Source organism: Chiloscyllium plagiosum, unplaced genomic scaffold, assembly GCF_037043375.1.
Source record: "Chiloscyllium plagiosum isolate Xiang-an unplaced genomic scaffold, Cpla_swu_hap1 HiC_scaffold_9, whole genome shotgun sequence".
Classification (NCBI taxonomy): domain Eukaryota; kingdom Metazoa; phylum Chordata; class Chondrichthyes; order Orectolobiformes; family Hemiscylliidae; genus Chiloscyllium; species Chiloscyllium plagiosum.
Genome location: NW_028270147.1, coordinates 80538042 through 80561684, shown reverse-complemented (window position 1 = coordinate 80561684; position 23643 = coordinate 80538042). Strand labels below are relative to the sequence as shown.

General features: G+C 43.9%; 1 protein-coding gene across 3 annotated transcripts in view; it reads left to right on the top strand.

Moving 5' to 3' along the window:
- The window catches only part of nos1apa (nitric oxide synthase 1 (neuronal) adaptor protein a), a 386732-nt gene that overhangs the window by 263333 nt on the left and 99756 nt on the right, over positions 1–23643 (top strand). For all 3 annotated transcript variants that reach the window (XM_043699831.2, XM_043699832.2, XM_087990864.1), the window contains 2 exons: positions 18031–18172; positions 22968–23125. In XM_043699831.2, coding sequence (XP_043555766.2) covers positions 18031–18172; positions 22968–23125 — 300 coding nt within the window. The remainder of the gene's footprint in view (positions 1–18030; positions 18173–22967; positions 23126–23643) is intronic.

Below are 23643 nucleotides of genomic sequence, written 5' to 3'. Positions count from 1 at the left end.
ACACTCAATATTATTGTTAAAAACAAATGCTGCAAGAACTGTGTGTTCATTAATAACTTTGGGTGTAGGATTCTAAAAGAAAGGCTCCTATTTACAATAGAGCTGTACAGCACAGAAATAGACCCTTCGGACCAACTTGTCCACGCCGACCAGATATCCTAAACTGATCTAGTCCCATTTACCAGCATTTGGCCTATATCCGTCTAAACCCTTCCTATTCATATACTCATCCAGATGCCTTTTAAATGTTGCAATTGTACCAGCCTACACCACTTCCTCTGGCAGCTCATTCCATGCACGCACCACCCTTTGCATGAAAAAGTTGCCGCTTAAGTCCCTTTTAAATCTTTCTCCTCTCACCTTAAACTTATGATTTGGAGATGCCGGTTGGACTGTGGTGTACAAAGTTTAAAAATCACATAACACTAGGTTATAGTCCAACAGGTTTATTTGGAAGCACTAGCTTTCGGAGTGCTGTTCCTTCATCAAGTGGTTGTTCATCACCTGATGAAGGAGCAGCGCTCCGAAAGCTAGTGCTTCCAATTAAACCTGTTGGACTATAATCTGGTGTTATGTGATTTTTAACCTTAAACTTATGTCACCTAGATTTGGACTCCCCTACCCTGGAAAAAAGACCTTGGCTATTCACCCTATCCATGCCCCTCACAACTTTATAAATCTCTATCAGGTCACCCTTCAGCCTCTGACAATCTAGGGCAAACAGCCCCAGCCTATTCAGCCTCTCCTTTTAGCTCACACCCTCCAACCCTGGCAACATCCTTGTAAATCTTTTCTGAATCCTTTCAAGTTTCACAACTGCCCTTTCTTGATTTTGGAAGAGATGGTGAGGTCGTAATAATGTCGTTGGTTAGTAAGCCAGAGACCCAAACTAATGCTCGGGGACATTAATTAAAAACCCATCACAGCATTTGATGGAATTTCTATTCCGCTAATGAACTGGGAAAAAATGTAAACTGCAATAATGGTGATCATAAGAACTATCATTGATTCTGGCAAAAACTAATCTGGTTCACACTGTCCCTTAGGAAGGGAAATCTGCCTTTTTATCTGGTCTGACCTATGTGTGACTCCAGACCCACATTAAGTACCCTCTGAAGTCGTTCAGTTCAAGGGCAGTTTGGGGAGGGCAACAAATTTTTGCTTTGCCAAGAATGCCGACATAACCTTGAAGACGATCAAGAAGAAAAACGCATCAGAACCATCCCTGAAGTTCATTACAGCCAAAGAAATCTCTCCAGATCATGGTGAACACAGCAATGTTTTCTCTCAGCAAGTTTCCTCAATGAGTTACTGACCAGACAACCATTTCTAGGAGTCAATTTAGGGATAATTATTGGCCAGAGCACTTGAGAGAACACCCCTGTTTTTCTTTGAAGTGGTTCCATGCAATCTTTTAATTCCATTTTAGTGAAAATGGGGACCTTGACCGAACATCTCTCGGGTCCTGAGTAATGTTGTAGAACAGCGATGCCTTGGGGGTTCGGGTGCGTAATGCTTTAAAATTTGCATCGCAGTTAGACAAGGTGGTTAAGAAGGCATTTGGCACACTTGCCTTCATTGCTCAGACCTTTGAGTATAGGAGTTCAGGACTTTGGTGAGACTTTGGAGGACTGTGTGCAGTTCTAGTCACCCTAGTATAGGCAGGATATTATTAAATTGGAGAGGGTTCAGAAAAGAGTTACCAGGAAGTTGCTGAGAACTGAGTACTTGAGTTCGAAGGAGAGGCTGGATATGCTGGGACGACTTTCCCTGGAGGGTACGAGGTTGAGGGGTGACCTTATAGAGGTTTATAAAATCATGAGGGATGTGGATAAAGTGAACAGCAAGGGTCTTTTCCCTATGATGGGGGAGTTCAAAACTAGAGGGCATATTTTTAGGGCGAGAAGAGAAGGTTTTAAAAAGGACATGAGGGGGAGCTTATTTATGCAGAGAGTGGTTTGTGTGTAGAATGAACTGCCAGAAGAAATGATGGATGCGGTTGCAGTTAGAATGTCTTAAAAGACATTCAGATAAGTACAGGAAGAGGAAAGGTTTGGGGGGAGATATGGGCCAAATGTAGTCAGGTGGGACTAGTTTAGTTTGGGAACATGGTCGGCATGGACTAGTTGGACTGAAGGGTCTGTTTCCATGGTGTATGACTCATCCAAAAGGCAGCAGTACTCATGTAACACTTAGCACTGCACCAGAGAGTCAGCTGGATCATAAGCTCAGGTTTTTGGCCTAGCAAGAACCACTTGCTTCTCGGGGATGAGAATGGGTCTGGACTGGTTTATGAAGCAAAACATTCCTATAATAGTGGGAAATGCAAATTGTTCGAAATTGTTACACAAGGCTCTTACTAATGTCTGATTCAATTAGAATCTACTAAGATCTGTGACAAAATGTAGTACAGTTGGTTCCGATATAGCATAGTTCCGTTCTTGTACGATCTTGCATTTATAAGAAAATCGTGCAAAAGCTGCGCCATTTAAATGAGTGGGGCCGGAATTATGTTATAGCCAGTGCAGGTCAGGAAAGTTCAGTTTCTACAAATAATGGTCTAAATTCTTCAATCGCGTTAAAGCCAATTCGCATTGAAGAAACAAGCCTTCTAGCAGAATTGACTATAACCTGCATGCAAGTAATCTAGTTGTCGGGTAAATTTATGCCAGTGGGATTCTCCATCTCTGATGACTCTCCAGCCATTTAAAGTGGCATGCCTTATAAAAAGTCTTCACTGCCCCACACCTCATCAAGGCTCTGAGTAAATACCACAATTGGACCACTCATTCTGATTGTTGGCCAGTGCATATTTGGAAAGGCAGCATTGTGTGATGGCCAAATTCAGAATGCTTAAAAAAACAATGGAAAGAAAAGCTGAAACAAATCTTCAAATACACGCAATGATTGTTCACCTTGAGCCACCAGCAGCAATGCTGCTGCCCATGACTGAGTAGAACCCCTTGTAAAACAAGGTTTTTCAGTTGCTTGAAACATTCCTCAGTCTCCCAATGTTTTTACTGACCTTTCTGTCACAACACAACCACATTTTACATCCACATATGGTATCCTACCATCTGATTTTGAAAGACAAATGAATTTCATAGTTCTTGCAAATTATTAATGTTGGAATATTTCCTCCCCCTGGGCTGCAGTAGTCCAATAGCTTAATGTTAAGGTTGACATTCTCTCCCTGACTCCCAGCCACCACCCCCCCCCCCCCCCTCCCAACCTTCTCTATAAGGTTGAATTATTTTTCTCACTTCTCAATTATTTTTGTTGATTGATGTGGATTATGTGCCAAATGGAAATGTACCTGAGGTAGCAAGCTGAAAAATGACATTGGGATTTTAGTGATGAATCCATCAGCAAAATGTTTCCAGTCTTTAAAAGAAGCAGAGAGTGTGTTGGTGTGAATAGCATGGAATATAATGTATAAATACAGAGAGATAATTTTAAAGTGGGATTTGACCTTTATAAGATTGGACCTTTCTTTTCTTATTCTTTATTGGGATGTGAGCATCGCACACTAGGGTCAGCATGTAGTGCTCATCTGGAGTGCCATTGTGAAAACCCTTGTGAAAAGTTGGTGGTGAGCTATCTTCTATAACTGCTCCAGTCCATGTGGTAAGTATTGCCATAGTTAAGGAGGGAGTTCCAGGATTTGAATCCTGTGATCGTGAAGGAGTGACAGAAGTCTGCATTTGGATGGTGTGGATATAAAGGCATAAGAATGAGGAGCAGGAGTAGGCAGTTGAGCCCCTCGAGTCTGCTCCACCCTTTGATATGATCATGGCTGATCTCATCTTGGCCTCAACTCCACTTTCTTGCCTGCCCTCCGTAACCCTTCAATCCATTACTAATTAAAAACCTATTTCCCCTTAAACTTACTCAATGTCTCAGCATCGACTGCACTCTGGGGTAGTGAATTTCAGCTTCTTTATCCTTTGGAAGAATGAATTTCTCCTCATCTCTGGTTTAAATCTGCTTTTTCTATTCCTAATCCTCCCACTTCCTACAAAGCAGAAGGGTGGCTATGGGTACCCATGTGGGCCCCAGCTGTGCCTGCCTCTTTGTGGAACAGTCCATCTTCTGCAGTTACCCTGGCACCATCCCTCACCTTTTCCTCCACTATATTGATGACTGTATCGATGCTGCCTCATGCACTCGTGAGGAGGTTGACCAGTTCATCAACTTCACTAATGGCTTCCACCCTGACCTTACGTCACCTGAACCATCTTGGATACCTCCCTCCCCTTTTGGACATCTCCCTCTCCAACTCGGGTAAGCACCTCAGCACCAACATCTATTTCAAATTCACCGACTCCCACAGTTACCTCGACTGCACCTACTGCCACCCAGACTCCTGCGAAAATGTGATCCCAATCTCCAAATTCCTCCACCTCTGCCATATCTGCCCTCAGGATGAGCGATACTACTCCAGGATATCTCAGATGTCCTCTTACTTCAAGCACTGTAATTTCCCCTCTCCTGTGATCAACAGTGACCTCAACCATGTCTCCATCTCCACACCTCTGCCCTCAAACAAATCTCCCCCCAACCACAATAAGGATATAGTCTCCCAGTTCTCACATTCCAACCCACTAATCTCCAAATCCAACACATCATCCTCCGCCATTTTCACCACCTGACCCCACCACCAAAAAAGATATTTCCTTCTCCATCTCTATCTGCTTTCCATAAGGACCGTTCCCTCTCTCGTTAGGTTTATACTCCCAGCCAAATCCCTCTCCACACCCGGCACCTTCACCTGCCGCCACATGAGGCATAAAACCTGCCCCTTTACCTCTGTCCGAGACCACAGAGAATCATTCCAAATCCAGCAGCAATTCACCTGCATTTCCTCCAACCTGATTGGTTACATCTGTTGCTCCTGACATTGTCTTCTCTACGTCTGAGAGACTAAGCGCAAACTCTGGTCCGTATGCACCAACCAACCCCACCTGCCAGTCGCCATCCATTTCAACATTTCAACTCCCCCTCCCAGTCCCAGTCCCCCCCCCCATGACATGTCCATCCTGGGCCTCCTCCACTGCCTAAACAAGGCCACCTGCAAACTGGAGGAGAAACACTTCATCTTCCACCTCAGGAGCCTACAACCACACGGTCTCAACAGAATTCACCAGCTTCCAAATCTCCCCATCCCCCACCCAATCCCAGATCCAACCCTCCGACTTGGCAACACCCTCTTGACCTGTCCATCTTCCTTCCCACCTGTCCGTTCCACCCTTCCACTGACCTGTCACAACTACCTCCAACTGCATCCACCTATCGTCATCCCACCTACCTTTGCCCCAGCCACATCACAACCACATTTATTTCTCAGCCTCCTTCGACCTCCCCAGTCCTGACGAAGGGTCCTGCCTGAAATTTCGACTCTCCTGCTCCTCTGATGCTGTTTGACTTGTTGTGCTTTTTCCAGCTCCACACTTTATTGACGCTAAAACTATAACTTCTGATTCTAGTTGCCCAGGAAGAGGAAATGTCCTTTTTGTGTCGACCTTGTCAGTGCCCTTTAGCTGTCCCAGAGGAGACAGGAACCAAGAAAGGTTCAGACATGTTAGCTTCAAGTGAGCTTTCCTGTCATTCAGGATTGCAGGTCAAGGGGATCTTATCGCCAAATTCATGTCAACAAAATAGGAAATTGTAGAGGAGCCTTTTTTTCCAGCTTACTGTAAGACAGCTTGTTAGTATCCCTATTGGAGTTATGGCTGAGTCAAAATCCTGGAATTCCCTTCTCATTGGCACATTGGATAGACCCACACTATGTGAATGCAGTAGTTAAAGAAGACAGCCTGCCATCAATTTCTTACAGATAATTGATGATGGACAATAAATGCTGACCTAGCCAGCTATATCCATATCCTGTGAAAGATTTAAAAACCAATCGATTTCAAGAGGGAAGGAATTATTAATCCTTACAAATAAATAGGAGTCTGATATATTTGAAATGTACCAAGGCATATCACGAACAAATGAACTAGATGAGCCATAGATTCTGTCCTGTTCAAAATTATAAATACATTGTACAAACCCTGTTCAAACAGATAAAATTGTGTCTAATTTTGTAAATAGTGTTTTAAAGTTTGAGGAAAATGCTACTTGCTTTGAGGATCTACACTGTCATCGAAGTTGATTTGTTCAGACATTTTACACAACTTCAAAAAGAATATCTAAATCTTTTCTCAGTCTTTGAAGATCCATCAAACATTGTAGGTGAAACATCTAAAATGGGAAAAGAAGCCAAAGGACACTTGTGATGAGCAGAAAATCTTTTACTTTATAAGCTCCTGTTCCATCCCCATAAAGTGTTTAACCAAGCTGTCCACCCTGTATGTGGTGCTGTTCAAATGCATTGTGGTACTTGGCATAAAGTTCGGAGAAAGTGCATTGTTTTCATGTTAATGTGAAGCAGTTTAGTGTGCACCCTCCGTGTTAACACTCCGAGCAAATCCCTGGATCATTCCAGAGTATACTGAAGTGAAAGGCACAAGATCAACTTGAGGAGGTCATCTCAAAATAAACAGCAATCGATTAACTTTGACTGGCAATGCTGGAATGAAGGGTAATGGGCACCGATCCTACAGTCATTTCCAAATGAGAACTGAATAAATACAAGAAGGGGACCTTTGCAGTTCTGTGGGAAAAGGAGAATGGGACTAATTCTACCAAAGAGCCAGCACAGATAAATTGGGCTGAATGATCACTGTGTGTTGGCAGGTTTTAAAACTGCATAGATGAGAATTTTATAAAAGTACTTTTTTGGAGTTGTAATTTTAGCAGAATATAGCTGCTGCTCCAACATGCTGTTAGAAAATGCTGTCTCCTGGAAAAGTCCAGTGTTCCAATCTGACTGACCTCCACTGAGCCGTAATGTGATAGTTGGACAATATAACATGGAAATTGCCCCACACCCCCAGCGACTGTAGTCTGAAGATACCAGTTCATGGCCCCTCACAGATCTTGCATGACTTGCATTTTTCACAGGTCAATTCTAATGTTATTCATTTCCTTCAGGAATGCTGCATGCTTTGCCAGTGCCTTGTGCTCTGAAAGTACGGGGTTTCCAACTGTGGTTGAAGGTATTCCTGAAGGTTTCTGCAAGTATCCTTCCATTGAGCACCTTTAGACATCTATCCTCACAGCATATCATATTGACACAGCCAACCAGAATGTGAAAAGGCTCTCTGCATTGCCCAATTGATGATGTTTGTCTTGTCTTCCCATCTTCCATAACCCAACAAACAGAAGGGTTTAAAGAAATGGAGGATTTATTTTAATGTGCATGTTGACTAAGAGGTCTAATGCGATGGGTATTGTCCCTACTTCCAGGCCAGAAACTCCTTGCTCAGGTCCCATGCCAGGACATGTTGGCGATGTTAGATCCGTCTATAACCTGGTCAGGCAGCTTAATTTTCAGCCCATGAATCCTTACAATGTACCTCATGGCGTGTGGTAAACGCAGGAGATCTTCCTGAACTTCCTGAAGGCAATGGCAAACTGCTGCAGTGTTTTTGTCCCTTGGCATGGAGCGATGCATTGGAATGTCCATGGCCGGATCTTTGAAACCAAGGATGGAAGGAAAGACAGACAGGTCTTTTACCAGATCCTTTAATCGTTGCCTGTAGTTTATGCCTGGAAAATCAACCTTCAATGGTTGGGGTCTCCGGGCCATCTCAGAGGTCTGACTTGCCTCGCTAAAAACAATGCCCCGGGGTGTGTGCTGGTCAGCAATCAGAGACCTTGCTATTAGCTTGTGTTTCAATCTGCAAGAATTCCCATTGGGAATGGAACTGCAGAAGATTGTATTCAAGATGAGGCACAGACCCCATTGTGAAGACAAACTTTATCCATTCATTAGGTTCTTAGTGAGACTAAATTGATACACATAATCATTCACGCTCATATAGATAGCTTTATTCAGACAGTGGTCGATAACAGGAGTCAACGACATGCAGCACAGCTCATGGGGAGGGACTAAATTAAAATGGTTCAGATTTGGCTGCAGTTCAATGGAAAATCATTTCCCTTCTCCATAAAGTACATGCAATGGCTGTCAGTGAATGTGCAGAGTCGAATTGTGTGTTATTTATTTTAAACTGTACAAGTTTTCTGGTTTTCGATGTGGTGTTATCTTTCCAATTCAGCATTTAAAGCATGCATTACAGTGGTAATTATTGGACCTCACCTAATCTAGTGGCATTCCTCTCAAACTATGAGTAACATAAATAAATTGTATTGCATACTTACAGTTATTAAATTGAACAGTCTTCCTAATGGACTGGTAAATCATGGAGCAAACATTTCTTTGGCATTCATTAAGAAGAAAAGAATGGATCCAGCAGCTCGCTGAAGTAACTAATTCAATTATTGGCTTTCATCCTGATGACCCAGCAGCCAATACAGTCAATACCTCGAAGATAAAATTCCTGATTCAAACGGAGCCTCAGGCCGTGATATATGTCAACGCTTCTCAATGTGGGTGGCAAGCTGAAATTTTGGACTCTTGAGCTCTGAAGTATCATTGGCTACTGTGAAGCTGTGACAGAGTTACAGCAGGTATGCTCCCCACCTTAGAGGCCTCCATCCTCCACCCCATCCACTCCTATAATCCTCACCGAGGGATCGCAGGCGTTTTCATGGCCTCAAAAAGGATGACGGTGGGAAAAAGTTTGGGAAGCAACTGTTATCGAAGGGCTACATAATGTTTGCTTCAAGCTGTTGGATTTTGAAAGGAAGGGGTGATTCCTGGTGGGATGGACAATATAAAGGAAAAATAGTGCAGTTGCTGGGCATTTCAAAGACAAACAGAAACTGCTGAAACACTCAGCTTGTCTGAAAAACTGTGCTTACCTGTCAGGTTGCTGACATTTCATCAGAGCAATATTACAATGGCATAAAAGGAAAACTTTAGCTACGTTTGTCAGCAGAAAGAAAGAGGGAACCGGGATACAGCAGGATATATACTGGGGAAACAAACACCATAAGCTCTGGGTCTGTTGGTTCAGTCGTTTGCTATTAGAGTTCTTTATGTTTCAGCTAGGTCTCCTTCGCGTATTGATTCAGATGAGTGTTAGTGTACACCACTTTCTGGAGATCTGCGGACACTCCAGTGCATTACTGAAAGAATATGGCACCTAAAACCTGGCTGTTCTGATTGGTCTGCTCCAGGAAATGGGCAGTACGAAGGAAGTGCCACACTGTTGGAGGCTCAGTGCTGAGGGGGTGCCACACTGTCGGAGGCTCAGTGCTGAGGGGGTGCCACACTGTCGGAGGCTCAGTGCTGAGGGAGTGCCGCACTGTCGGAGGGTCAGTGCTGAGGGAGTGCCGCACTGTCGGAGGGTCAGTGCTGAGGGAGTGCCGCACTGTCGGAGGGTCAGTACTGAGGGAGTGCAGCACTGTCACAGGGTCAGTGCTGAGGGTGTGCCACACTGTCAGAGGGTCAATGCTGAAGGTGTGCCACACTATCGGAGGGTCAGTGTTGAGGGAGTGCTACACTATCGGAGGGTCGCTGCTGAGGGGGTGTCATACTGTCGGAGGGTCAATGCTGAGGGAGTGCCGCATTGTCACAGGGTCAGTGCTGAGAGGCTACTGCATTGTTGGAGGATAAATGCTGATGGGGTTTCGCACTGTCGGAGGGTCAGTGCTGACTGGGTGCCTCACTGTCGGAGGGTCAGTGCTGACTGGGTGCCTCACTGTCGGAGGGTCAGTGCTGAGGGAGTGCCACACTGGCTGAGGGTCACTGCTGAGGGAGTGCTGCACTGTCAGAGGGTCAGTGCTGAGGGAGTGCTGTACTGACTGAGGGTCAGTGCTGACAGAGTGCCGCACTGTCAGAGGGTCAGTACTGCAGGGAATGTTGCACTGTCAGAGGGTCAGTGCTGAGGGAGTGACATACTATCGGAGGGTCAGTGCTGACAGAGTGCCTCACTGTCGGAGGGTCAGCGCTGAGGGATTGCCGCACTGAGGGAGAGCCAGTGCTGAGTGAGTGCCTCACTGTTGGAGGGTCAGTGCTGAGGGTGATGCTGCACTGTTGGAGGGTCAGTGCTGAGGGAGTGCCGCTCTGTCGGAGAGTCAGTGCTGAGGGGGTGTCGCACTGTTGGAGGGTCAGCGCTGAGGGAGTGCCGCTCTGTCGGAGGGTCAGTGCAGAGGGAGTGCCGCACGGTCGGAGGGTCAGTGTTGAGGGAGTGCCGCACTGTCTGGGGGTCAGTGCTGAGGGATTGCGGCACTGTCGGAGGGACAGTGCTGAGGGAGTGCCTCACTGTCGGAGGGTCAATGCTGAGGGGGTGTCGCACTGTCGGAGGGTCAGTGCTGCAGGGGGTGTCCACTGTTGGAGGGTCAGTGCTGAGGGGGTGCCGTACTGTTGGAGGGTCAGTGTTGAGGGGGTGCCGTACTGTTGGAGGGTCAGTGCTGAGGGGATGCCGTATTGTCGGAGGGTCAGTGCTGAGGGAGTGCCACCCTGTCAGAGGGTCAGTGCTGAGGGAGTGCCGCACTGTCGGGGGTGTCAGTGCTGAGGGTGATGCCGCTCTGTTGGAGGGTCAGTGCTGAGGGAATGCCGCACAGTCGGAAGGTCAGTGTTGAGGGAGTGCCGCACTGTTGAAACATCAGTGCTGTGGGGTGCTGCATTGTCGGAGGGTCAGTGCTGAGGGAGTGCCGGACTGTCTGGGGGTCAGTGCTGAGGGAGTGTCGCACTGTCGGAGGGTCAGTGCTGCGGGGGTGTCGCACTGTCGGAGGGTCAGTGCTGCGGGGGGGGCCGCACTGTCGGAGGGTCAGTGCTGAGGGGGTGCCGCACTGTCGGAGGGTCAGTGCTGAGGGGGTGCCGCACTGTCGGAGGGTCAGTGCTGAGGGGGTGCCGCACTGTCGGAGGGTCAGTGCTGAGGGGGTGCCGCACTGTCGGAGGGTCAGTGCTGAGGGGGTGCCGCACTGTCGGAGGGTCAGTGCTGAGGAGGTGCTACACTGTCGGAGGGTCAGTGCCAAGGGAGTGCTGCACTGTCGGATGGTCAGTGCTGAGGGTTTGCCTCTCTGTCAGAGAATCAGTGCTGAGGGGGAGTCACACTGTCAGAGAGTCCGTGCTGGAGGGTGCCACACTGTCGGAGGGTCAGTGCCAAGGGTTTGCTGAACTCTCGGAGGGTCTGTGCTAAGGGAGTGCCATACTATCGGAGGATCTGTACTGACCGAGTGCCTCACTGTCAGAGGGTCAGTGCTGAGAGGGTGCTGCACTGTCGGAAGGTCAGTGCTGAGGGATTGCTGCACTGTCACAGCGTCAGTGCTGAAGGGGAGCCACACTGTCGGTGGTCAGGGCTGGCACTGTACCAGACTGTCAGAGAGTTGGGCTGAGAGAGTGCCGCATTGCCATAGGGACATGGAATCACACAATCCAGCAAACATACACTGGCAAATGCCAAGTCAGTTCAGAAAGGTGAACCAGCATTGAGCAGACAGCGATAGAAGTTAAACCTTCCATATTTGCCTTGATCGTGTGGATGCATCTTTTTGGCAGTATACAGGATGGTAGATGAAGTTCAATTGTTGATGATCTTACCCACCTACACTGGACAAAACCCAATGTTCACTCAACGGCACCCCACACTTACAGTACTATTCATTTAACAGTCCAGCAGCCCTCAGCACTGACCCTCCGATAGTGCAGCACTCCCTTAGCACTGACACTCCGACAATGCGGCGGTCCCTCAGCACTGACCGTCCGACAGTGCGACACCCCCTCAGCACTGACCCTCCGATAGTGCAGCACTCCCTTAGCACTGACACTCCGACAATGCGGCGGTCCCTCAGCACTGACCTTCCGACAGTGCGGCACTCCCTCAGCACTGACCCTCCGACAGTGCGGCACTCCCTCAGCACTGACCCTCCGACAGTCCGGCACTCCCTCAGCACTGACCCTCCGACAGTCCGGCACTCCCTCAGCACTGACCCTCCGACAGTCCGGCACTCCCTCAGCACTGACCCTCCGACAGTCCGGCACTCCCTCAGCACTGACCCTCCGACAGTCCGGCACTCCCTCAGCACTGACCCTCCGACAGTGAGGCACTCCCTCAGCACTGACCCTCCGACAGTGAGGCACTCCCTCAGCACTGACCCTCCAACAGTGCGGCACTCCCTCAGCACTGACCCTGACAGCTACTGAGCAGAGTTCAGGCAAGCATGGTCTAGAAGCAAAGATGTTGCAATGATGGGATGACGCTATCTCTGGGTGATGCTAAGGATAGAGTGAATAAAATTGGGGAGAACATAGAGTCTGAAATTTGAGGAACAATGATATATTGGAGGGTTGCATGGTGAGGAAATGTCAGAGATGAGGAGAGATGAAGGTATTGATGGATTTGCAAAGGATGAGAATGTTATATTCAAGGCATTGTTTAACTATGAATCATTAAAGTGCAGTGATGAGTTCTAACAATGCAAATTAAAAAATAGTTGGGAGAGATTTTGATGACTTCATGTTTAGGGAAGATAAGATGTGGGAGGCTGAAAACTCACATCTGGAGTTAACAAAGGCATAGGTAAGGGTTTCAGCAGCAGATGAGCTGTGGGACAGCTGATATCAGATGATGTCATGGAAGTGGAAATTAGTGGTGTTAGTGATGGGCATGGATATGTGGTTAAAAACCTCATCATAATGTTGCATTGTGACAGAGAAGTTAAGAACTGACTGACTTAGCCTCAGGCAGTTGCAAAGAAGAGGAACGGAACTGGTAATGCAAATGTTTGACTTATTGTTAAGAATTATTTAATGCATTAACAAGCAAAATGGATAAAGGCGAACTGGTGGATGTAGCATTCTTAGATTCCCAATTATCATTGGACAAGTTACCACTTCAAAGGTTATTATAAAAAATAAGAGATCATAGTGTACAGGGGAGCATATTAACATAGGGAGTGGATTGGTTTGCTGGCAGGAAACAGAGAAAGAGTAATGGGTCATTTTCAGGTTGGCAAGTTGTAATATATAGAAAGCATAGGGATCAATACTCGGTCCTCAATCTATATTAGTAACATGAATGACAGGACTGCATGTGTGGTCGCTGTATTTGCTGATGTCACAGGTAGGGAAGAAAAGTGTAAAGAGGACATCATAAGTAATTAGGGATTGGTTCAGTGAGTGAGCAGATAACTATAATGTTAGAAAAGGTGAATTTGTCTTCGGCAGGAAGAATACAAAAGCATCATACTGTTTCAATAGAGATTGTAGAACACAGTGGCACAGATGAATTTGGGTGTACTGGTACATGAATCACAAGGCTGGTATGTAAAAACAGCAAGCAAGTAGAATGGAATATTTTTGTACACCATATATAGTGTACAATGTACAGTTGTGGTTTTCTTTTTATGGGTGGACATAATTGCATTAGAAGGAGTTTGAAGAATGTTCACTCAATTGACTCCTGGAAAAGCGCAGCAGATCAGGCAGCATCCTGAAGAAGGGCTCATGCCCGAAACGTCGATTCTCCTGCTCCTTGGATGCTGCCTGACCTGCTGCGCTTTTCCAGCAACACATTTTCAGCTCAAGGGATCAAATGGCCTACTTCTGCTCCTAATTTGCATGTAGACAAGACTTTGGGACAGGTACTGAAGACAGCAGGTGAAGTTGCCCCTCCCTGGAGATGGCATGAGGGACAAATAATTGGGCAAGTTTATCCTGGAGTGAAACTCACCCCTTTCTTTGTTATGGACCAGATCAAACCCTGTCCACATATACAGAGAAGATAGCTAGACACTAACCTCTTGTTGTTTTAAAAGTAAGTGTAAGGCATTGCGTACCAGATGCAATTCGATTAGTCAAACAATTCAACATTAAGCAAAACACACTTTAATTTTTACACTATCATTAAGTTACAGATAAAATAAAAGAATTGGCTTAGGTGTACCTCTATTGAAATGCTTAACAAAATAATATATAATAAATCTTCCATTAATTCACTTTTCCTCTGTAATAATATCCCATAAACACAGAGGCAGAGTTAAATTCAGTAAAATAGAACTGTTTCACATGCAATTCTAGCAGCAGGAAGAGCAGCCCAGCTTTTAGCTGTAACAGAGAGGGAGGAATAAGAGCTTCCATATCCCAACTTCAAGCAACTGCTGAAAGCTAAAACCAAAAATCCTGGTTTTTGTGGGATCTTGACCCCACCCATTCAAGCTGCATCTTTTGTTTCAACTTTATTTTAAAAACTCACAAGGTCTTCCAAGCAGTTTATTGGCTTTGAGCAGATCTCTGTCTCAACCTTTCTTCATTTTTAAAGCAACAGAACAAAATACACCTCTTAAAGCCATAGTATTGTCATACTTCGCAAGGTCTGTGCAACATCGAGGGCCGAAGGGCCTGTACTATGCTGTAACGTTTTGTGTTCTACGTACTTGGTACCTCTGCAGCTGAGTGCCTAGGTGAGAAGATCAGTGTGATTTTCTCAACTGACCTGCAATTGAGGTCCTTAAGTTGTCAGTTAATATGGGAATCGAAACATAAAACCAGCAAGTTCTGTCATTCCATTCCAAGTCTGTGCTGCAGTTGGCCTCAGAATCCCTGGGTGGGAAGAACAAGAAGGCTTTCACTATCCAATTGCCAATCAGTGACCTCTGTCCAAAAGCATGTCTTTCTGGATGTTATATTAGGAGAGAATTGGAGTTGATTAAGGTGCCTTCAGTGATCCAGTATTCTACCAAGTTTTGCCACCTGGACTGGCACATGAAATATCTGGGCACTTGGCTGTGAGTTTCTTGAGGGCTACCAGCAGACAAAGTTATATAGGATTATGCACCCACCAAGTCAGAGGTTGCATGAGGGAGGACCAGAAAAATAGCACAATGCAACACATTTAGTAACTTGGATGGTGTTTAAATAGGTTTCTAAAGAAACTAGTAATTCCTTCCCTAAACCTATCTCTCCTCCTCTTAAAATCCTCCTTAAAACCACTGTGTGACCAAGCATTTAGTTCCCTCTCCCCAAGATTTCCTTTTTGACTCAGCTTCCACTTTCTCTAATTGCTCTCCTGCATGGTGCCATAGGATATTATTCTTTGTTAAAGACATATTTTAAATAGAGATTGAAATTGTTACATGGAGAAGTTTGACAATAACAGATGACTCTATATAATGATACTTTTGATGGATGTTTCATAATTTTCATCATTGAAATCCTTTCAGTTAATAGAATTAAGTGTTCCTATTCTGAATGCCACACTCGTCATAACATTTCTGTTTTCAGTGTCTCATTGAGTATATTTCTCATTGTGTCAAGAGCATTTTAAAAGTGAATTAATTTTATAGGTTAGATTTTCTTGCCATTCCCAATTTCATCTAAGTGCGATGAATTAATTCTGATAACTCAACTTAAAAGAAACTTCATTGTTAGCTTTTGCAATGTGGTACAATATGTTGATTCACCATTATCAAAGCATAATTTTGTATACATTAAAATTTTCAGTTCATTACTAAAGAATCAGAAGCACTGAGCTGTTTTTGTGTATAAGCATTTTTTTCTAATTGCATCATTCAATTCTAGGTCTATTTCTCAAAATAAAATTAATTACTTCATATGGTCAATTAGAGGCAAAAAGTTCCATTTGTTGAACAACTATGGTTTGCTGCGTTTAATAAATATGCCCTGTATATCTGAGTGTATTTGCATTTGGTGCGCATGTGTATATTTAATGTATTGTGTATATTTTACAATTTATGTTTTTCTCCCCCACGGGATATGGGCATCAATGGCAAGACCAATGCTTTCTGCCCATCCCTATTTGCCCTTGAACTGAGTGGCTTGCTCCCATTGTAGCGATTCTAAGAGTCAACCACATTGCTCTGGGTCTGGAGCCACATGTAGGCCAGACCAAGTAAGGACGACAAATTCTCTTCCTTTACAGGACATCAATGAGTTGGATGAGTTTTTATAACAATCAATAATAATTTTGCAGTCACTATTACTGAGAGTAACTGTTTGAAAAACAGATTTTTCAATTAATTGATATTTAATAATTTAATTAATTAATTGTATATTCGCGTTCCACTAGTTGGCATCACAGAGGGATATAATAAAATGGGAAGCAAAGCACTGTAAAATTTTATTTTTCAACTTATACTCTGCATGAATGTTCCTGTAAACTTGAAAGAGATTTGTTTTAAAATATTAAGATTAAATATATTCACATTAATAAGGACTTTCACTCCAATGTTACTGTCCGCCGTATTGAAAATGTCTCGAGCTAAAATAGAGTGTCAAGAATAAGCCCCTGAATAAGGTACTGGTTTAATGTGCCATCAACAGTGGGCTCCACATTAGCATTTGCTTTCACTCTCTGCCAAAGGACGACCTGATGTTTAAACACGCACATCAGCTCATTTGTTATCGCTGTGGTGACATATGGAAACCAGAAACTGAAATTTATGTTTTTAATTTTTGGAGCAGCAGGAACATGAGAGCTACTTGTGTGATTTTTCAATCTTGACCTGCTGTTTCCCAAATCTGACGGATGAATTTTGAGTGCATTTTATTACTTTAAGTATGTGTTAATGTGGGCTCTTACAGAGCTTGACTGAATTAGCTAACTAATTTGAGTGCTACTGTTTGAAGTTTTGCGGGGGGGCTGAGTTGTACAGTTAAATACTGGCTCTGTTACTTCCCTCATCAGTTATGAAAAGAAAAGACCGGGAGAAAAGCTCAACTGGAAATAAGGAAACAGATGAATTCACCTGTCAGTTTGAGTGTGACCAAAGCTAGGGCTGTGTTCAGATTTGTAATCGCTCACTGAAGCATTGTAACCTTTATTGTCAGCAGGTTATGCTTGAGCTTGTGATTGCGGTTTTTTTGTTTGCAATAAAAGGTTGCTGTACCATTAAAGAAAAAAATTGTGAATGACTTCAAACATCATTCTTCTACTGTATGGATAGGGGAAAGCTGAACATTTTGCAGTGAAGTGCAGTAACTGGGACTGAAATTAGTAAAATGTCCATCTCAGCCTGCAGGAGCAATAACTGGGAATGCAGTCAACGTTACCCCTTCAGTGGGAGCTTCTTTCTCCCCAGGCCCTTGGCATGTTGCTGGCCGCGATATACCCCTTCAACTTGGGTGGCTTGTTAGCCAAAACACAATGGTTGGTTTGATTCTTTTTTCATGCGGCGTTAGTTGTACAGCACCTGATTTGAGAATGGTAGCTATAATATGGCAGTCTGATTGGAATTCAAAATATCCTGCCCAAGAGAGTAATCTGTGTCTGCTTGGTTGCACGCCAGTGCAAAGCAGGAAATATTTAGGGAAGGCATGGAGGAGGAGGAAGGGAGCGTACATGTAGGACGAATATTCAGTGAAACTGTGTACACTTTGTAAACCCCGTTTGACGCACATTTGACTGGAGTGTTCTTCAGTGGCATTAGCTCATGGTAGGTCAGATGAGACACCTTCTGGTCAGGGCAGACACTGTCACACAGCATAGAAACAGACTCTTCAATCCAACCAATCCATGCCTGCTGAAATGGTTGTGGAAGTATTATTCTGTTGTTAAGGTGGATCTTTCTTCTGTTCGGTGTCCAAAAAGCTTCCTTGTTGTATGGAATGATCAGCCACAAGATTTGCAGTGATCCAGTGAAGGGATTCTGTGTGGGGTGGCTCATTCGGAACTCAGTACCTTTTTACACTGCATATCCTGTGTGCGTGGATTTCTTTTCTGTTTGCTTATAATTACTGGGGAAGCGCTGTCAGTGTTTCAATACCTTCTTTACAAGCCAGTCTTTTGGAGACACCTGAAAGAGATTTTTATCAACAAATACTTTATAATTAGCGAGGGCTACAAACATCAGAGTATTGTGTCTTTGTTAAGGGATGGAAGGGATTCACTCTTACTCATAACTAACCAATGGTTAATATTGTCAAGGAGAAAGATGCTTCACTGTACTTTTTATTATGTAAGGATTCTCACTCTAATCAATCTAATAATATCAGCTATATATCATTGAGTTATGCCAAGGTGATAATCTCCCTCTTACTCCTCTCTGTCCCAGAGCCAAGCAATGAGGATAGTGCGAACTATAGGCCAAGCCTTTGAGGTGTGCCATAAGTTGAGTCTCCTGCACACTGAGCAACCTGCAGATGGAGAGGATGACCAAGGGAGTGAAGAGAGTGCTGACAACAGCAGTGCCCCAGGTGGGACATTTTAATTACATCTGACATATTCCATAAGAGGGGGAGCTGTCATTTCAATCTCACTGCCTGAGTAACAGCTATAGGTAACCATAGTAACCCACAGCTGAATTCTGAGGAATGGAAAGATGAAATCCAGCAATTATATGTCCATTTTAAATGGAAAGACTTGATATTCAGATTCAAGAAGTCCACTTGCTGAGCTAATGGTGCTTCATCCAATTATTTTTGAATAACTCGAAAGATTTCAATGATTGACTAGCCCCCAGAGAACAGATCTATAGTCCATGTCTTCACCTCGAGTCGCAAGCTTCTTCATATCCATAGCACAGGGTCCAATCTTCTCCTACTCTGTCCTAGCCTCCTCTTCCCATTTCAACTTAAGCAGATTCTCTGACCTTGCATCCCTCCATTGCAAAGACTGCAAATTTCCAGAGCTCTGGAATTTTGTGGGAGGGGTGCAAAATTCAATGAATGTCTTTCTCGCAGAGTACTTGCAGAGTTACACCGTACTTTGCTCAAATACTGCATGAATCCATGTAAGACTCTGTTAACTCACTTTTCAGATTAGAATTAGTCTAAACGTTATGGCACAGGCAGCAACACAGGGGGCTAACACATTCAACATCTCAACATCTTCTGTGCTGACACTAATTGTTACAGTTAATCTGAGAATGTAACTTTTTTAAAAAAGTTTTGTGAATTACACATGAAGGAAGTGAAACTAACATGGTCATTCTAACAGATGAGAGACTTAACAAACAATCAAGGTATTTTTCAATGTATTGTTTCAGTTACACCACACTGTAAACTTTTGCTATAAATTCTGTGCTTTACAATTGTGCCCTCCACAACCACCTGATGAAGGAGCAGCGCTCCGAAAGCTAGTGCTTCCAATTAAACCTGTTGGATTATAATCTGGTGTTGTGTGATTTGTAACTTTGTACACCCCAGTCCAATACCGGCATCTCCAAATCATTTCTCGCCACCTTCTACCCTTCTGTCTATCTAGCTGTCTCTCTCTCTTTCTTCCATCCCGCCTACTCCATGGTGTAATAGGTGACCTGTCCATTTGAGGCACTTAAGTGATTAATGCAGAGTCACTTATCCAACCTCGTATCCAGCCATAGTTGTCTGACTCCTTCAGCCTTCATGGCTTTTCTACTTACAGTGCCACGATTGCCTGAATTTGATTCATGAAATATTCCCAGAACTGATGCCTGTCCTGAATTTCCTACATCACTCATAATAAGATAGGTTAGAATAGGAATTCCTGTTGTGTTCCCCTGGGCATTGTTGGGCACACTTCCAACAGTCAGTATAATGGAAACAAAAGTGTTGTGTACTGTTGACATATCTATCTCATGAGTTCCAGCAGGATATCAACTAATGACAAAAAATTGTGTGGCACTGAAAAAGCATCGGATGCTGCCTGACTTGCTGTGCTTTTCCAGCACCACACGTTTTGACTGATCTCCAGCATCTGCAGTCCTCACTTTCTCTTCATGACAAAAAAATTGTCTATTGGTCTGTTACTAAGACTGATGAATTGTCATTCACACTGATGTCTTGTAACTTCCAGACTGTCTCTGGCATTAACTGAAGTTTGGTTTAAAACCTAGCTCTATTTGGGCTTATTTTTGATCATTTGGATTGTTCATCGTGTACTTACGTTTAGGGGATGGCACAGTGGCTCAGTGGTTAGCACTGCTGCCTCACAGCACCAGGGACCCGGGTTCAATTCTAGCCTTGGGTGACTGTCTGTGTGGAGTTTGCACATTCTCCCCGTGTCTGCATGGATTTCTCCCGAGTGCTCTGGTTTCGTCCCACAGTCTAAGATGTGTAGGTCAGGTGAATTGGCCATGCTAAATTACCCATAGTGTATTAATCAGTGGTAAATACAGGGTAGCAGAATGTGTCTGGGTGGGTTATTCTTCGGAAGGTCGGTGTGGACTTGTTGGGCCAAATGGCCTGTTTCCATACTGTAGGAATCTAATCATTTGAGAATTATGTAATGTATAAAAATCGTGGCATCAATGTTTTTTGTTTGATTCCCACTTGGGCTCTTAAATGATGTCTTCACAAGTTTAACAACAAACCATTCAAATGTCAGTTCATGTTTCTTGTCATGCAGTTTGTGTTATTAGTGTGACTTTTAGCTTGCAGAGTTAGTGAACTGCAAGCGTTTATTGTCAGATGTATTTTATTCTGACAGGGCCATCCTTACAATACACTTGGGGGTGGATTTTACAATATGTCTCAATCCCTGACAGCCTGGTTAAAATGTTAGTGAAGAACCTGTCCATTATAGCGATTGCTACCCCTCAGCAATTTATTGCTGGAAGCCATGTTTATCGCTTCAAGTTGAAACTTGCCTCGGGGCGAAGTCCCACTTTGGAGAGTTGCTGATAATCAGATAGCTAGCTGCTGTCTCTTCCCAGTTATGCCAGACTGGCTTGGTGTTAGTCAGTTTTCAGTCTAACCTCAGACTAATTGAACATGGAGCAGACTGTAAGTCTTCAGGGTTTGACAAGAGGTAGGCAGAAGATGCACTATCCTAACATTGTTAAAAATCACACAACACCAGGTTATAGTCCAACAGGTTTAATTGGAAGCACACTAGCTTTCGGAGCGACGCTCCTTCATCAGGTGATTGTGGAGGGCTCGATCGTAACACAAAATTTATAGCAAACATTTGCAGAGTGATGTAACTGAAGTTATACATTGAAAAATTGATGGTCTGTTAAGCCTTTCATCTGTTAGAATACAGAGATAGTAACACTGATAAGTATTCTGATAGTACAGTGATAGTACAGTGATAGTATTCTAACAGAATACAGTGATAGTAACACTGATAAGTATTCTGATAGTACAGTGATAGTATTCTAACAGATGAAAGGCTTAACAGACAATCAATTTTTCAATGTATAATTTCAGTTACATCATTCTGCAAATGTTTGCTATAAATTTTGTGTTACGATCGAGCCCTCCACAATCACCTGATGAAGGAGCGTCGCTCCGAAAGCTAGTGTGCTTCCAATTAAACCTGTTGGACTATAATCTGGTGTTGTGTGATTTTTAACTTTGTACACCCCAGTCCAACATCGGCATATCCAAATCATATCTTGACATTGTTAGACATGTCTGCGGGGATGGTATGTGATAAGCATCATGTTCACAAGAATAGAAAGTTTATTTGTGTTGGGAATTAATCTCCAAAAACATACACATTACCGGATTGTACTTTCATCTTCCAACACACAATTCAAATTGGAGAGCGCAGGACAGATAGAAAACAGAAGAGAGTGTTACACACAGCCCTTCAGGTGCTATTGTAGAAAGGGCATTTCCTGTTTAAATGACATTTACATAGCACATACTTAAATAGTGTACATTTAAATAGTTTGCAGGTGTTAGTATGTTTGTTGCTGTGCTTTTCCAAAACTACTCTAATCTTGACTCTAATACCTGGCTGTTTACTGACATTGGACACCGGCCAGTGTAAATATTCTAGTTCAGTTGCTACAAACTGGATGATTACAGGTAATACAAAGCATCATTAATCTGAATGAAGTTGTTATCCTACACCACTGCCCACCTTAAACACGCAAGAAGCCATTTTCTAATTATGGAGATGGGACCAGTAGGGCCCCCTCAAGGGTTACGCTCAATGGGTTCTCATGCCAGTCACTATTATCATTAAAGTGTTTTGACTCCAGCTCAATTCACACTGACTAGGAGGGCAGGAATCAGTATCATGGTGGCATTGGTCAACAAAGGGGAAGGTTTGAATACAAGGGCAATGGTAGCAGAGAGAATCGAAAGAGCAGTTTAGTTCGTCAGTGGAGAACTTCAATGTTCGCAGACAGCAGTGAGAATCCGTAGTTAATGTACCTGCATGGCTGAATGAGCCAAACGAATAGAGTCGCCAGGCAGTTTCCACTTACCCTCAGCTATTGACCTCTTTAACTATGATAAGTTTCCACACATAACCTGGATTGTCTATGATTTGTGGGCACTTTGAGGAAGTAGTGCTGATTAGCATACGGAGATGATTTGACTCTGTGCAATCCTAATGATTCTGACAGCAATGTTGGCTGCATAAATCAAAGCCATCTGAAATATTACAGGGGCTGACCTTCAGAGGCGAGTTGCCATTTTTCTTTGCTTCAGTCTTTCTTCCTGTTTACAGGTAGCGAGGGGATAGCAGCTCCGTGTGTGTGTGTGTGTGTGTGTGTGTGTGTGTGTGAATGAATTGAGGGAAATACAATCTGTACTACACTAGAACATGAGGAGCTCCCTTTTAAAATTTTTCAGCTGCAGGAGGGAAATATAATCTGTACTACACTAGAACATGAGGAGCTCCCTTTTAAAATTTTTCAGCTGCAGGTCCTGTCTGCAGCTCGGTTCTAGTCAGGGGTCTTAAACTAAAAAAAAGCAATAGATTCCTATTTCTAAATACACCTCTTACATATCTGTAAATAGACTCCATTAGGTGTCAGTCCTCAATCCTGAGAATCCATTGCTTTACCTAATATTGGGTGAAATGTTTTTCAGACCTCCTTCAGATGTGGAGCATTAGTCCTCCAAATTATCTCTTGTTGGACATGCGGACCATAAGGAAGTCCAGTTTCGATCCTCACGTTTTTGTTTTAATCAGATAATCTCTACTGCCCAAACGTACTTATTTGTCTTTTTATTTCCATTCATGCTGTTGGTGTTCGATGTACCTTTATTTCTGGATGTCTGAGTGTCTCAGAGTGAGTAATCCTTCGTGTTGCTTTGTGGTTTGTTGCAGCCCAACAGCTCACTGAGACAGAGAAAGAGGCTTCAGAGGAGACTGATATAGACGCCATTGAACCGCCCATCCACGAGAGTTCTGAGGTAGATTTCAGCCGAGGTGTGACTGACCTGGATGCGGTACGCAAGGAACAGGACCTTCACCAGGTCAAAAAGGTAATTTTAAAGCTCTCCTCTCAGCCAACCAGTTTTTGCCTTTCAAAGGGCAATTCTCTTTATGCTTGGACCCATGGAAACCCCATTCCCCTCGGGAGAGCATTCCTGGTGTTAATCCTTTTATAATGCATTTTGCTGCTATTTCGATGCAAAATTATTCTGCTCCACGTCTGCAAAACGACAAGCATGCCTAATCCCGTTAGTTGCAAAGTTTACAGAACAGATGATGCTTAGTTACAATGTGAAAACATTTGGTGAGTATTTCTGTACTGTGTGAAGTACCTGTCTGTACCAGGCAGGGCCTGGTGAGTGTGAAGTGTATTGAATGACTGGAGCTCACAAATACCAAGCCAAAGGCCACAATAAACTTACTGGCAGGCAGGACTTTCACCAACTCTGTGCTTATTTTGTGCTGTTATCTTCTCCATCCCTCAAAATAGAAAAAGGATCATCTCCAAGACTTCCCAATTCTATTGGCTCCCTTGAAATATGAGTGTATGTGGACACGGTGGCTCAGT